The 15,685-nt window shown below is 50.3% G+C and overlaps 1 protein-coding gene across 2 annotated transcripts; it reads left to right on the forward strand.

The window, feature by feature from the left end:
* Positions 1–4,242: 4,242 nt before the first annotated feature.
* Itgb7 (integrin subunit beta 7) lies at positions 4,243–15,304 on the forward strand. Of its 2 annotated transcripts, XM_059253115.1 has the most exons (14): positions 4,243–4,443; positions 6,452–6,653; positions 6,743–6,913; positions 7,509–7,750; positions 8,095–8,253; positions 8,574–8,669; positions 9,005–9,094; positions 12,263–12,409; positions 12,789–12,982; positions 13,543–13,766; positions 13,913–14,132; positions 14,270–14,475; positions 14,657–14,817; positions 15,052–15,304. In XM_059253115.1, the coding sequence occupies exons 1-14, from the start codon at positions 4,243–4,245 to the stop codon at positions 15,136–15,138; spliced, it is 2,400 nt and encodes a 799-aa protein (XP_059109098.1). In that variant the 3' UTR covers positions 15,139–15,304. The 2 variants fall into 2 exon arrangements, with proteins under 2 accessions (XP_059109098.1, XP_059109096.1); XM_059253113.1 differs by lacking the exon at positions 4,243–4,443 and having other exon boundaries at positions 6,390–6,653.
* Positions 15,305–15,685: the final 381 nt, after the last annotated feature.

Genomic DNA, 15,685 nt, shown 5'->3' on the forward strand with positions numbered 1-15,685 from the left:
CTCCGAGTTTTTTTTTTTTTTTTCTTAAAGACAAGGTCTCTCTCTGTAGCTCCGACTGGCCTGGAACTCCTTATATAGACCAGGCTGGCCTTGAACTCATGGAGATCCACCTGCCTCTGCCTCCTGAGTGCTGCCTCCTTCCAGGGTTGCATATCAGATATCCTGTGTATCAGATATTTGCATTATGACTCACTACAGTAGCAAAATTACATTTATGAAGTAGCAATGAAATAATTTTATGGTTGGGGGTCACCACAATGTGAGGAACTGTATTAAAGGGTCACAGCATTAGGAAAGCTGAGGACCACTGCCTTAGAAGAAGTTAATTCAAAATCTTTCTCTTCATATCAACTAAAGTTATATATAAAGTTATAATAACCAACAGTATTAGCCCAGTTAAAACCTGAAGACATTAACTTAATGAAAACCAAATGTACACAGAACTTTTTTTCAGAATTATTTTAAGTGTAACTAATTCTTTTTTTTTTTTTTTTTTTTTTTTTTTTTTGGTTTTTCGAGACAGGGTTTCCCTGTGTAGCTTTGCGCCTTTCCTGGAACTCGCTTTGGAGACCAGGCTGGCCTCGAACTCACAGAGATCCACCTGGCTCTGCCTCCCGGGTGGGTGGCGTGCGCCACCACCGCCCGGCTAAGTGTAACTAATTCTAAACTCATGGGGTTCAGCCATTTGGGCATATCCAAGTCCCTGGCCATGCACTTAGACACACAATGCTATTTCTTCCAGTGCCTTGTACAAGAACATTGGGCTCCACTCTCATATTTCCAAATAGCCTTAGTTTTTCTAGGTTTATGAGATATAGTAGAAAAGAAAGTTGACATCATGGACACCTCACAAGGACCATTGAGTCTTTCTGTCTATAGAGGATAAAGGTCTGTTACTTACACAATGTTTCACCACTATGGCACTAATGTACTATACACACAGGTGTCTGTTTGTTTCTTAAAGAGAAAGAGAAAGAAGGCTTGGAGTTAGATAAGGGAAGGGAAACTATGATCAGAATATCTTGTATGAGGAAAAGTCCTTTTCATTTAAAAATAATCTACAGAAAAAAAGAAGGAAGCAAAGGAAATTTTTAAGGAAAAAAAAAAAAAAAGACAAGATCTCTGTAGCCCCGACTGGCCTGGAACTCCTTATATAGACCAGGCTGGCCTTGAACTCGTGGAGATCCACCTGCCTCTGCCTCCCGAATGCCATCATACCTGCCCGCAGCCTCAATTCTAGTCCATTGATTCATACACCTAGTTTTGATTAATGTGGCTTTATTCATTTATTTTTCAAGACAGGGTTTCTCTGTGTAGCCCTGGCTGTCCTGGAGCTCAATCTGTAGACCAGGCTGCCCTCAAAGGCTTTGTTTATTTTTGGTTAATTAATTGATTTTTTTTTTCTTTTTTGCTTTTCTTTTTCTTTCTTTCTTTCTTTTTTTTTTTTTTTTTTTTCTTTTTCGAGACTGGATTTCTTTGTGTGACAGCCCTGGGTGTCCTGGAACTCACTCTGTACACCAGGCTGGTCTTGAACTCACAGAGATCCACACTGGAACTGGACAGGTGTGAGCATGTGGGTGCTGGGAATCGAACCTGGGTCCTCTGGAAGAACAGCCAGTGCTCTCAACCCTCTGGGCCATCTCTCCAGCACCCTGATTAAACCAATTTTTGAAACAGGGTCTCATGTAGTCTAGGCTGGCCTCCACATTCAATGGGATGACAGGCATGCACTGCTATACCTAATGTTTTTATTTTATTTTATTATTATTAATTTTTTTTTGGCTTTTTGAAACATGATTTCTCTGTGTAGCTTTGGAGCCTGTCCTGGAACTTGCTCTGTAGACTAGCTGGCCTTGAACTCACAGAGGCCCACCTGCCTGTGCCTCCCAAGTGCTGGGATTAAAAGCGTGCGCCGCCGCCGCCGCCGCCGCCGCCACCACCACCTGGCGTCAATTTTTACTTTTTAGGGGCTGAAGAGATGGCTCAGAGGTTAAGAGCACTGACTGCTCTTCCAGAGGTCCTGAGTTCAATTCCCAGCAACCACATGGTGGCTCACAACCATTTGTAATTTTTACTTTTTAAAGCTAAATTAAAATTTTATTTTTTGTTTTTTTGAGGCAGGGTTTCTCTGTGTGGTCCTGGCTGTCCTGGAACTCACTCTGTAGACCAAGCTGGCCTCAGACTCACAGAGATCCGCCTGCCTCGGCCTCCCTAGTACTGAGATTGCCACCCCCCCCCCCAGCAGGCCTGTTCAATTTTTAAAATTAACTAGTTAATTAATTTTGCAGTATAATCTAGGATCTCACACATAGTCACACTTTCTACTACTGAACTACACTCCCAGCCACAAAAAATTTGCCTGGGTATGGCAACTCATACCCATCATCCTGAGAGGGAAAAGCAGGATTGCCTTGAGTTCAAGCCCAGCCTGGGCTGTACAGAGAGGATCAGGCCAGCCAGGTCCCTGTCTCCAAAACACCAAAACAAAAGCAACAATAGAAAAACAACCGGAGAGCTAGTTTAGTGAGCAAAGAAGCCTGCAGCTGAGCCTGATGACCTACCCCACAAGATGTCGACCGGCCTCCACCCACGTGCTATGACATGTGCGTGCTCCCTGCTACCCGTTAAACAAACAGGGATAAAACAGAAAACAAGCCGGGCGGTGGTGGCGCACGCCTTTAATCTCAGCACTCGGGAGGCAGAGCCAGGCGGATCTCTGTGAGTTCGAGGCCAGCCTGGGCTACCAAGTGAGTTCCAGGAAAGGCACAAAGCTACACAGAGAAACCGTCTCGAAAAACCAAAAAAAAAAAAAAAAAAAACAGAAAACAAAACTAAACTAAAACTATCAGGCTGAAGAGATGGCTCATCGGTTAAGAGCACTTGCTCTTCTCAAGAACTTGGGTTTGGTTCCCATGGCCGCTCACCACTGCCTACAACTTCAGTTCAAGGGGATCCGATGCTCTCCTCTGCCCTCCAAGGACACCAGGGACACACAGGGTGCACAGACAGAATAACAAAATAAAATATAAATTCCAACATCCACAAGAACTTCTTAGTAGCCGCCCTTCCTCTGAGATACTGTGTCTATTGTGTGGGACCCCCTTCCCTGACCACACTCCCCCATCTGCACCCCCTTTCCTCTTATTTCCATTCTCCCTTTGCTTATTATTCAGACTTCAAGGCTGTCAGATTATTTACTCAACTGCTGCACTTACAAATGTGGAGACTGAGGCCCAGAGGGGGGGAGGGAGGGTACAGGGAAGTGATTGACATGCTATAGAGCCAGTGAGGGATCTGGGTGGGAAAGAGTCTGGTGAGTCCCTCACTGCAGCTTGGAACGTTGGTGAAGGGATCTGAGTCTAGTCTTTACTGCTCCAGAGCCTCTCCCTCTCCCTCCCTCCCTCCCTCCCTCCCTCCCTTCCTTCCTTCCTTCTTTCCTTTCTTCCTTCTTATTTGTTTTTGAGAGAGGTCTCCCAAGGAGACCTGCCTTGCCTGGAACTTGCTTTGAAGACCAGGCTGGCCTCAAACTCACAGAGATCCCCCTGCCTCTGCCTCCCATATGTGCTACTACCCCTGGCTTTTTTTTTTTTTTTTAATGTATATGTGTGTGTACCTGTACGTGAGTACGTGCACATGTGTGCAGGTGCCCATGGAGGCCCTGGAGATGGTGTTACAGGCAGGTTGTAATCTGCCTGAAGTAGGATGGAAATAGGATTCCAGAAAAACAGTGTGTACTCCTCTTCTGTTTTTAAAAAAGCTGGCATTTATTTTCCTTTTATGACTATGGGTGTTTTTACTCCATGTATGTCTGTGTGCCACTTGTGTGCCTGGTGCTCTTGGGAGCCAGAGAGTGTGTGTTGGATCCCCTGGAACTGGAATTACAGAAAGTTGTGAGCTGGCATGCCATGTGGGTGCTAGGAATGGAGCCCAGGATGGGAGGGCGTCCTCCGGAAGAGCACCTAGTGCCCTTAACCACTGAGCCATCTCTGCATCACCCTGGGTACCTGAAGTGTTTACAGAGGAACACGGGTCTCTGAGACCCCTCCCCTGCTCTGGCACCTGTCACTTCCCACCATTTTTAAAAAGCTGCTGGATCCATAGGAGGACGTGAAACTCTCAGGAGAGATATGGAGTTGGAATAAAGTTCAGCAGGGTAACCACAAGCTAAGTTGAGAGGACGAGAGCTTGGGGCCCTCCCTGAGGACTCACGTACGTGTCTGTCTTCATAACCCATTATAGGCCATGGTGGATAAATCAACTGTTCTCGTTTTCCTGCTGGTTCTGTGTGGAGGTGAGAGTGAGTCAGATACCAAGATCACATCTTCAGAAGAGGCCACAGAATGGGGGGATACTGACTTACCTCGGACGGGATCCTGCCAGCCAGCTCCTTCCTGCCAGAAGTGCATCCTCTCACACCCCAGCTGTGCCTGGTGCAAACAGCTGGTAAAGATGTGTCTGTGGCCCTTGAACCACGCGTATGTGTGTGTACAGCCTGGACATGCGTGTGTGTTGTGTGGGCGTATCTGTGATCTTGCTGGGTATGTGTGACTCGTGCGTGTGCGTTTCTATGCATATATGAAAGAGCCTGTAACCTATGAGCTCAGGGAAGGATGTCCCTGTGGGAATTTGTGCTTATGTATGTATTGGCCAGTTCAGTGTTCTGTGACAAAATGTCATTGACTGAATGTCTTAAATAACAGAAACATACTTCTTATGATTCGAGAGACTGGGGAATACAAGAGCAAAATGCTGGCTCGTTTGGCTCTCCCTGGGGTGATTTTTCCTGGCTTAGAGATGGGCTACTTTCTTGCTATGTTATTACAAGGGAATTGGAGTTTAGGGAGGGGGGTCCTCCGCTGTCGATTCTTTTTAAAAATATTTATTTATTTTGTGTGTATATGTGTGTGCATGAGTGTGTGGGTGTGCACCATGTGTGTGCAGGCACCTATGGAGGTCAGAAGAGAGTGTTGGATCCTTAGGAACCGGAGTTACTGGTTGTGAACCACCATGTGGGTGCTGGGAACTGAACTTGGGTTCTCCGAAAGAACAGTAAGTGCTCTTCACCATGCAGCCACCTCTGCAGCCCCAACTGTCACATCTTAAAAGGGCACACCTCATCATGAGGGCCCCACACTCGTGACTTCACCTAAAAGCAATTACCTCCAAAGGTCGGGGATAGTGGCGCACGCCTTTAATCCCAGCACTCAGGAGGCAGAGGCAGGTGGATCTCTGTGAGTTCGAAACCAGCCTGGTCTACATAGTGAGTTCCAGGACAGCCAGGGCTACACAGTGAATGAGTGAGACCCTGTCTCAGGGAGTAAATAAATAAACCCGGGAATTTGGAGAGATAATCAGTTCATAGCAGAAAGTGCATGACGGGGCTTCTGAGTCTGTCTCGGGCATGTATGTACAGATTATTGTGTCCCAGCCTGCAACGTGGCCTGGAGAACGAAGTAAGTGACGACTTCCAAAAACCCGTGGGCTTAAGATGAGAGTGGTGGGAGGCGGCCTGAGGGAAGGCTTGGGGGTACCTGAGGAGCAAAGGATGCTGGAAAGTGTGTATTCCTTGCTGGTCCAGCAAAGCTGTTCTTTGTTAAAGAGGAGGTGCTCACAGAGGAGCTGTAGAGGCTCAGGAGCAACAGTGTCCCTCACAGGAAGATGGAGAGTTAGAGCAGCGCAGGCTTTGGTAGGAGGTAGGGCACACTCATAGGTAGCCATGTTTCCAGCTGCTGGGAGGGCCCAAGAAGCCAGTGACAGTGAAACTGGAAGACATGGACTCTGTGGGAGGCAGAGGTCCTAGGCAGTGGCTACCTCCTCCAATCCCTAGACCAGGGCTGGCACCCATGCCCACTGAGAAAGCCACCCTAACCATTTCCTTCCACTGTGGCTTTCCAGTCAGTGTAGGGTACCAGACATCGTCATCATCATCATCATCGTCATCATCAATCATCATCATCATCATCGTGTGTGTGTGTGTGTGTGTGTGTGTTCGCGTGCGTGCCTTTTTCTGTCTATCCTCCTTCTTCCCAGAAACTGGGTGTGACTGACCCCCTTCCCATTTTGATCTGCTTATGCAGGGCAAGTTGGACTACCAAGTCCTTTTTCCTGTAGCCTTGAGGTCTCTGAGATCTCAACAGGAAGTCTGTGGTTCTAATGAGAGGGGCTAGGGGGGTGGCTGCGGGAAGAGGAGTTGTGATGGGGAGACAGGGTGTGGGGTGTGGGGAGAACTGCTACAGGATGTGGGGCGCTGGTGAAGAAGAAAGAACTGTGTTCACAGTAGCTGTGGAGGTAAGTGGCCGTGAGAATAAATCAGGGCTCAGGGAAGCTGGCTGAGATCAGAGCGCGGTGGACAGGTGACTGCAAGGGGTGGCGTTTGCAGGGTGGTGTTGGTAGTCGGGCTGAAGGGCTGTTGGGGCCTGGGGTTCCAATGCGCCTCCTCCTGGGGCCACAGAACTTCACCGCCTCCGGGGAGGCAGAGGCCAGGCGCTGTGCGCGGCGAGAGGAGCTGCTGGCCCGCGGGTGCCCCGAGCAGGAACTGGAGGAGCCGCGCGGCCACCAGGAGGTGCTGCAGGACAAGCCGCTCAGCCAGGGAGACCGTGGCGAGGGGGCCACCCAGCTGGCCCCGCAGCGGATCCGGGTCACGCTGCGACCAGGTGGGTCTCGGGTGGTGGCTCGGGGTGGATGTCTGGGCTGGGCCTCGAATGCACTGGGCTGCTGAATCAAGCCCCCCTTTGTCTATCAGGGGAACCACAGAAATTCCGGGTCCGCTTTCTCCGAGCTGCCGGATACCCGGTGGACCTGTATTACCTTATGGACCTGAGCTACTCAATGAAGGATGACCTGGAACGCGTGCGCCAGCTCGGGCACGCCCTGCTGGTCCGGTTGCAGGAGGTCACCCATTCTGTGCGCATAGGTGAGTGTGCATTCACTACCTAGACCCTGCCAGCCCTGGTCGCTGCTTTTAGCTTCTGCCATCGCCTTAGAGTCTCCCAGCGTTTAACAGACCTGATCAGGCCATTGTATCTTGGCATCTCTTCCAAGAGACACTCATTTAGGTGTAAGCTCGAGGAGATTTCGGATTGACCATAGGAGAACCCCTTGCTAGACAGAGGGCTAGCTGAGGCTCAGAATCTAAGAGACGGTTCAGACAGACAGCTGCCCTTATGCCCTTATGCTACCGTCTCAACCCAGTGTCTTTTGCACAGTCCAGTGCTGTGTTCCTGCTCCACGTTCTGTAATGATTTTTCCCCCTCTGCTCAAAAGCTCCCCTCTGTTGCCACCCGCTGCTTCTACACCCTTGACTCTGGCTTCCTTAGCCTCCAGGAAGCCTGGCTTGCCCCTTTTGGCTCCTCCTCTTCATGAGCTGGTGGTGCCACAGTTTTGCCCTTGCCAGGTGCCGGTTCCCTGCCTTCTAGGTGCGCCCTCCTGCCTGAGTATTTAGCAGTGACTCTTCCATCCTGCTGGTGCCTCGTGACCTCTGGCACAGCCTCCTTGCTCCTTGCTCTCAGGTTTTGGCTCCTTCGTGGACAAAACAGTGCTGCCCTTTGTAAGCACGGTGCCCTCCAAGCTTCATCACCCATGTCCCAGCCGCCTGGAGCGCTGTCAGCCTCCCTTCAGCTTCCACCACGTGCTGTCCCTCACTGGAGACGCTCAAGCCTTTGAGAGAGAGGTGGGGCGCCAGAATGTCTCTGGCAACCTGGACTCCCCTGAAGGCGGCTTTGATGCCATTTTGCAGGCTGCCCTCTGCCAGGTGAGGAAATGGGGTCAGGATCTGAGTCCCAGGAGCTGTCTGGGGCTGGGATTGCCTGTGATGCATGTGTGATGCACAAAACCATCTCACTGTGGCCTGCACATTTATCTCGGCAGTTGTCTGGTAGGCTGGATAGTTTACCTTGAGAAAGAGGCACTTTTCCTAATTTACAAGAGACCTTCACTAACAGCAGACTTGTTTGGGGAGGGGGTTCAGAGAGCTTGGAACAGGGAATTAGAGACAGAGAGAGGGACAAACCGGCCTATTTCTCACCTATTTCTTTGATCCAGATAGCTCAAGTGCCATGCCCGGGTATACACGTTGCCCGCCTCCTTTCCCCTCAGGAGCAGATTGGCTGGAGAAATGTGTCCCGACTTCTGGTGTTCACTTCAGACGACACTTTCCACACAGCCGGGGATGGGAAACTGGGTGGCATTTTCATGCCTAGTGATGGGCGCTGCCATTTGGACAGCAATGGCGTCTATGTCCACAGTGCGGAGTTTGTGAGTCGTCCCTCGCCCCAGCCCTCCCCTCCATCTGAGCAGCATCTCTTTCTTGTCTTATACTCACTGGAAAGCATCCTGCACCCTGTAACACTGCCCTCTTCTCTATGTCCCGAGCTGCCATGACAAGAACACTCCCCTCATCCCCACCCCCACCCGGCACCATTCTCTCCTACCTCCTTGGTCTGCCCAGCCTCCAGGGCTCCTCCTGCTGGTAGAACTGAGTCCTGCTTGCTTTTTTTTTTTTTTTTTTCCCCTGAGGGTATCTGGCACACTAAAAGGAGATGAGCTATAGTTATTTGTTCCCTTCCCTACCTCAGGACTACCCCTCTGTGGGTCAAATAGCCCAAGCCCTCACTGCAGCGAACATCCAGCCTATATTTGCTGTCACCAGCCCAACACTGCCTGTTTATCAGGTGAGAGCCCTGAGTAAAGACCTCCCAGCCCAGCCCATTCTTTCTTAATCCCCGCCCACCCCCACCCCCCATTCTTCCCATGTCACTCTTTCCAGACCCCCAGGAACCCATTCTCTTTTTTTTTTTTTTTTGGTTTTTCGAGACAGGGTTTCTCTGTGTAGCTTTGCGCCTTTCCTGGAGCTCACTTGGTAGCCCAGGCTGGCCTCGAACTCACAGAGATCCGCCTGGCTCTGCCTCCCTAGTGCTGGGATGAAAGGCGTGCGCCACCACCGCCCGGCCGGAACCCATTCTCTTAACGCTTTATTCATCACCTCCCTCCCTTCCTCATAACGCAGGAGCTGAGCCAGCTGATTCCCAAGTCTGCTGTTGGGGAGTTGAGCGAAGACTCCAGCAATGTGGTGCAGCTCATCATGGATGCTTACGATGTGAGGGGAGAGTGGTGGGTGGGCAATGGCAGGGCGGGGCGAGGGAGAAGGGTCCTCGGGTGTCAGGGCATAACTAAGCGGGCGTGACCACTTTGAGTTCTGCCATTTCATGGCTCCTATCTGCACATGGCCGCCATTAGCAGTTCATATATTCACATTCATAAATATATTTAAATTGTTTGCCATATTGAGGATTGAGCCTAAGGCCTTGCCTGTGCCTAGGCAAACACCCTGCCACTGAGCTATATCCCTTACTTTACATAACTTTATCTCTTTTCACTGATTTAAAGAATATTTAAGGGGACCCGGAGAGATGGCTCAGTATTTAAGAGCAATGGCTGCTCTTCCAGAGGACCTGGTTTTTGTTCCCAGCGCCCACATGTTGGCTCACAACCAACTATAAATATGGTTTTAGAGCATCTGATGCCCTCCTCTGGCCTTCATGGGGACTGTGTGCACATGGTGCACAGATATACATGCAGGCAAAACACCCATACACATGAAATAAGAACAATTCTAAAATTATTTAATATTCGTACATAAATAATGTGTTTAGATCAGATCTACCTCCTCATTCTCTCCCCTCTAATTCCCTCTTAGACCCCCCAACTTTTCCCCTCAATTTCATGTTATTTTTTTAATGCCCACTGATCCCATTTAAAACTGCATGCATGTATATAGGTTTGAAGAAAAATTTTTAATATATTATTTTGCGCATGTGTCTATGTGCATGTGTGCACATGAGGTAGGCACACACAAATGCCACAGCGCACGTATCAAGGCAAGAGGTAAGTGTGTGGAGCTGTTCTCCCTTTCGACCTTTACATTGAGAGTTCCGGGGATCTAACTCATCCAGCAAGTAAAAAAAGTGCCTTTGCTTGCTGAGCTACGTCACTGGTCCCATCTCATTAAAAATGTTTCTTAATGATTGATTTATTATTAACTTTTTAGTTTATGTTTATGGGTGTTTCGCTAACGTGTATATATGTGCATGCCTGGTGACCATAAAGGTAAGAAGAGGCGTCAGATCCCCTGGAACGAGTTACGATGGTTGTGGGAGACGATGACGATGTGGGTCCTGAGAACCCAACACCAAGACCCTGTCTCAACTAACAGACCAATGAGCCATCTCTCCAGCCCTTTTTTTTTTCCCCCCGAGACAGGGTTTCTCTGTGTTGTTTGGTGCCTGTCCTGGATCTCACTTTGTAGACCAGGCTGGCCTCTAACTCACAGAGATCCGCTTGGCTCTGCCTCCCAAGTGCTGGGATTAAAGGCATGTACCACCACTTCCCGACCCTTTCGATAATTTTTAATTTGATTTTGTTGGTTGTTGGTTTTTAGAGACAGAGTCTTGCTATTTAGCCCTGGCTGGCCTGGAATTCACTATGTAGATCAGGCTGGCCTTGAACTTTCAGGAATCCACCTGCCTCTGGCTTCTGAGCTCTGGGGTAACAGTTGTGTCTTACCATACCCAGTGTGTACAGTGTTGGGGATTAAATCCAGGTTACATCCAGGGTCTCTTGTATGCTGAATATGAATTCTAATACTGAGCTACATCCTCAGCCCTTTACTTTTTTGTTTTGTTTTGTTTCATTTTGTCTTCGAGCCTGGGTTTTTCTGTGTTGCTCTGGCTATCCTGGAACTCCCTCTGTAGATCAGGCTGGCCTCGAACTCAGAGATTTTTCCTGCCTCTGCCTCTGGAGTGCTTGGTTTAAAGGTGTGCACTACCATAGCCTGGCTAACCCTTTACTTTTTATTTGGAGATACTGTGTAGCATTGAAATGTCCATACCCTTGCTTTGTCTTTAGATTACCATCCTGTGCCAGCAGGTCCCGCACCCCACCTGCTTTGTAATTATTATTATTATTATTATTATTATCATTATTATTATTATTATTATTGAGGAAATAGATCCAGGAAGGACTAAACCTGAAGAACAGGGAGCCCCATGCTTGCACTAAATTTGTAATAATTCAGAAACAGAATTTCATGAATTTTGAATGTTTCTTGGGCTTAAGTCTCATTTCTGCTCTAGACTGTAGACCTTTTTCTATTTTTTTTTTTTTTTTTTTTTTTGGTTTTTCGAGACAGGGTTTCTCTGTGTAGCTTTGCGCCTTTCCTGGGACTCACTTGGTAGTCCAGGCTGGCCTCGAACTCACAGAGATCCGCCTGGCTCTGCCTCCCGAGTGCTGGGATTAAAGGCGTGCGCCACCACCGCCCGGCTCTATTTTTTTTTTAATACAGGGTTTCTTTGTGTAGTCCTGGCTGTCCTGGAACTCCTGTGGAAGCCAGGCTGGCCTTGAACTCACAGAGATCCGCCTGCCTTGGCTTCCCCAATGCTGGGATTAAAGGTGTGTAACACCATGCCTGACTGTAGGGCTCTCGATAGCAAGAGGTTATTATTATCTGGATGTGGTGTCACATGCCTATAATTTCACACCGGGAGGCAGAGGCAGAAGGATCAGGAATTCTTGAGGTCAGTTTAGGCCACAGGAGACCCTTTCTCAATACATAACAAGGATGTGTCCTCAATCTTGGTGAGATGATTGGAGCTCTATAACTCAGTGGGTGCTTGCCTAGCCCACTGGATTCTATTCAAATCACTCCCTACCAAAGACAAATCTTCTTATTTATTTATTTTTTTGTTTTATATTCATTGGTGTTTTGACTGCATGTATGTCTGTATGTGGGATCCCTTGGAAATGGAGTTACAGACAGCTGTGAGCTGCCATATGGGTGCTGGGAATTGAACCTGGGTCGTGGAGAAGAGCAGCCAGTGCTCTTAACCACTGAGCCATCTCTCAATCCCCCAAAGACAAATCTCTTAACCATGGTGCAAAATCTTGAGACAGTGTTGGCCTTTCCAGAGTAAACATACTGAAAAAAGTCTGCCTGTTAGATCTTACACACACAGGCTGTGTGTCCTGGTTTGGGTTTGACAAACAGTTATTTCTCAGGCTGCTATGCTACAGCTGAGTTCTCTGGCTCCTGGGTATTCCAGGATGGTCCTTCTTCAGAAATGACTTCCAACTGGGAGGATGGGAGGAGCCCCAGGGTGCCAGAGAGAGATATAAGCAGAACTAGGAGCGAATAAGAGGGTAGAAAGTGGGGTGCCTTGTGGGCGGGGTGCTGCCGTCACATGGCTACCTCCTCCCTCCCTTTCCACAGAGCCTGTCATCCACCGTGACTCTTGAACACTCCTCACTCCCTCCTGGAGTCAACATCTCTTTTGAATCTCACTGTAGGGGTCCTGAGAAGAGGGAGGGTGAGGCTGGGGACCGGGGACAGTGCAGTAACATCCGAGTCAACCAGACGGTAAGAGCCAGCCAGCCAGCAGGGATAGATACATAAAAGTGGGAAACAGAAGCAGGAAAATATATGGGGGCAGCCATGGGGAGGAGGGGTAGGCTTCCACTCATTCTTAATTTACTGCATGGTCAGTGGGCTTAGGGGTGTGTGTGCACACACGAGGATGTGTATAGCTTGTGTGTGTGTGTGTGTGTGTGTGCACACAAGGGTTTATATAGCTTAGGGGTATGTGTGTGTGCACATGAGGGTGTGTATAGCTTGTGTGTGTGCCCACATGAGGGTGTGTATAGCTTAGGTGTGTGTGTGTGTGGTGTGTGTGAGTGTGAGCATGCGTGCACGCACACACAAGGGTGTGTATAGCTTCGTCTGGTCCTCCTATCTTCAGGTAGACTTCTGGGTTACTCTTCAAGCCACTCACTGCCTCCCAGAGCCCCATCTCCTAAGGCTCTGGGCCCTCGGCTTCTCGGAAGAGTTGACTGTGGAGTTACACACTCTGTGTGACTGTAACTGTAGTGACGCCCAGCCCCACGCTCCTCACTGCAGCGATGGCCAGGGGGACCTTCAGTGCGGGATATGCAGGTGAGGGAGGGCTTTACGTGCTCCTCCGGCTCCCATGACCCTCTGTATTCCTCCTCCTTTGCTTCCTGCCCCCTGGAGCGTCCTAGACACCTTAGGACTCCATCTGAATGTCATGCCCCGAAGAAGCTTCCCATACATGCCGAGGCCTTCACCTTGACCCGAATCCCTCCACTTTTTCCTCCACCCTGGGCCCCCTACTGTAGCCTGGTATCATTCCAGCTACTCTGTCTCCGTCTCCCTTAAGAACATTGGCCTAGTGCAGTGGTTCTCAACCTTCCTAATGCTGTGTGAGCTTTTAATAGTTTCCTCAGATTGTGGTAATGCCCCCCCCAACCATAAAATTATTTTTGTTGCTACTTCACAACTGTAATTTTGCGACTGTTATGAATCATAATGTAAATATCTGGGTCTCCCCATGATCTAAAGCAACTCTTGTGAAAGGGTCATGTGACTCTCAAAGGTCGTGACCCATGGGTTAAGAACCACTGGCCTAGAGGCTCTTGGGAGACAGGCCAGAGATGGTCAAACTCTGACCATCTCTCTCTGCTTTCCCCTCCCAGCTGTGCCCCTGGCCGCCTTGGTCAGCTCTGTGAGTGCTCTGAGGCGGAACTGTCCTCCCCAGATCTGGAATCTGGCTGCCGGGCCCCCGATGGGACAGGGCCCCTCTGCAGTGGGAAGGGGCGATGCCAATGCGGACGGTGCAGCTGCAGCGGACAGAGCTCTGGGCGTTTGTGCGAGTGTGATGATGCCAGCTGTGAACGACACGAGGGCATCCTCTGCGGCGGTACTGGGGTCTCTGGGAGACGGGAGGGGTGGGAGGGCCTCCTGGGGCACTTGGGCTCGCCTGGCACAGTGGAGACGAACTGGAGCGGCATGCTGTGCCGACTGTGTGTGAGAATGGCGGTCACCCTGCGCACGGCTCTTCCCCAGGCTTTGGACACTGCCAGTGTGGGGTGTGCCACTGTCACGCCAACCGCACGGGCAGAGCGTGTGAGTGCAGCGAGAGCGTGGACGGCTGCATCAGTCCTGGAGGAGGGCTCTGCAGTGGGCATGGACACTGTAAGTGCAACCGTTGCCAGTGCCAGGATGGTTACTACGGGGCCCTGTGTGACCAGTGTCTGGGCTGCCAGTCACCCTGTGAGCAGTACAGGTGAGGCCCCGGGAACCGGGGCGAGGGGGGCTTGCTCAGAACGCCTGCCTGCCTGCCTGTTCTCCTCTCCTGTGTGTGTGGGAGGGCCAGCAGGTAACAGCTGCCCAGATGGGAACTCACTGGCATTCACCGGACAGGGACTGTGCAGAGTGTGCGGCCTTTGGCACTGGTCCCCTGGCAGCCAACTGCAGCGTGGCCTGTGCCGATGTGAATGTGACCTTGGCCTTGGTCCCTAATTTGGATGATGGCTGGTGCAAAGAGAGGACACTGGACAACCGGCTGTTCTTCTTCCTGGTGGAGAATGTGGCTGGGGAAGTCATCCTGAGAGTGAGGCCCCAAGAGAGTAAGTGGGCGTTGGAACCTCAGAACTGGGGATGTGAATGAACCCAGGGCAAAGGTGGAGGGCTGAGGCCCCAGGGAGGAGGACAACCTTGGGTTCTGCTGGGTCCTGTTCTCAGTGACAGGGCTGGGGAGGCAGGACACTCTGGGAAACTGCATCAGCTCTGATACCTTGGCCCTACCAGAGGGAGCAGATCATACCCGTGCCATCATACTGGGCTGCATAGGTGGCATTGTGGCAGTGGGACTAGGGCTAGTCCTGGCTTATCGGCTCTCTGTGGAAATCTATGATCGCCGTGAGTATAGCCGCTTTGAGAAGGAGAAGCAGCAGCTGAACTGGAAGCAGGTGAGGCCAGCTCCTACGGCCACCAGCTAGGCTTTCCTTACTTCTCTGGTGGGTTTTCTCTTCCCCTTTCTGGTTCCCTAACCCATAACTAGCTCCGAAGCTCCCCCACCCACGTCCTTTCCTCAGCATAACCAGGCCTTCTAAGATCTGACTTAAGTTCTAGGTTGGCCTTGCAGAACTAGGTAATGGGGAGAGCCTGACATTTTCCTTACAGTTTGCAATGTTTTCCCACAGGACAGCAACCCTCTCTACAAAAGTGCCATCACAACCACGATCAACCCCCGCTTCCAAGGGACAAAGGCTCCGGGTCCCTCTCTCTGACCCAGGCAGCTCACTTAGGACTCTTGTCTTGGAGGACAGTGGGGAACAGCAGGGCTGGGTCTGTCAGGTGGCAGTTTTCAGAGTGACCTTCAGAGGGCTGCTTCCTACTGCCTGGACCATTCCCCACCTCACAAAGGGTTCTCCCACAATAAACTCTCGCCTCAGACTACAGCCTCTACTTTGCTTTACCCCAAGACAGAAAAGCAGACTGCCCAGCCCAGGCCTCAGGTCACCGGTGGGAGGGCAGGTATGTTTCTGTTGTGTGACCTGGGAACACCTGGGGCAGCAGGTGATGCTGATGGAGTTATCTACCACCTTCTACGGAACCTTACCTAGACAGGAGTCAGGACACACCTTGTCAGGCTGTCGAGAGCCTTTTTCTCAGTTTTTGCCTCTGCTTGTTGCTCTTGTGTGGAGAAGAGAGGTTTCAGCAGAGCAGTTCACTCTGTTCCAAGTTGTATCGAGGGAAGAAAGGGAGCCTATTAAAACCACTCTGCCCTTTGGCAATAAAGTGCCCCCCACAAATCAAGTCTTCTCAAAGAGGAGC

The sequence above is a fragment of the Peromyscus eremicus genome, unplaced genomic scaffold (assembly GCF_949786415.1).
Source record: "Peromyscus eremicus unplaced genomic scaffold, PerEre_H2_v1 PerEre#2#unplaced_1692, whole genome shotgun sequence".
Taxonomy (NCBI): Eukaryota; Metazoa; Chordata; class Mammalia; order Rodentia; family Cricetidae; genus Peromyscus; species Peromyscus eremicus.

Excerpts from the sequence above, each read along its gene's own strand:
- Itgb7 (XM_059253115.1), top strand. The coding sequence starts at position 4,243 with ATGGTGGATAAATCAACTGTTCTCGTTTTCCTGCTGGTTCTGTGTGGA. Across the intron at positions 12,983-13,542 it reads CTTCAGTGCGGGATATGCAG|CTGTGCCCCTGGCCGCCTTG; the intron begins GTGAGGGAGGGC and ends TTCCCCTCCCAG. Across the intron at positions 14,476-14,656 it reads GAGAGTGAGGCCCCAAGAGA|AGGGAGCAGATCATACCCGT; the intron begins GTAAGTGGGCGT and ends TGGCCCTACCAG.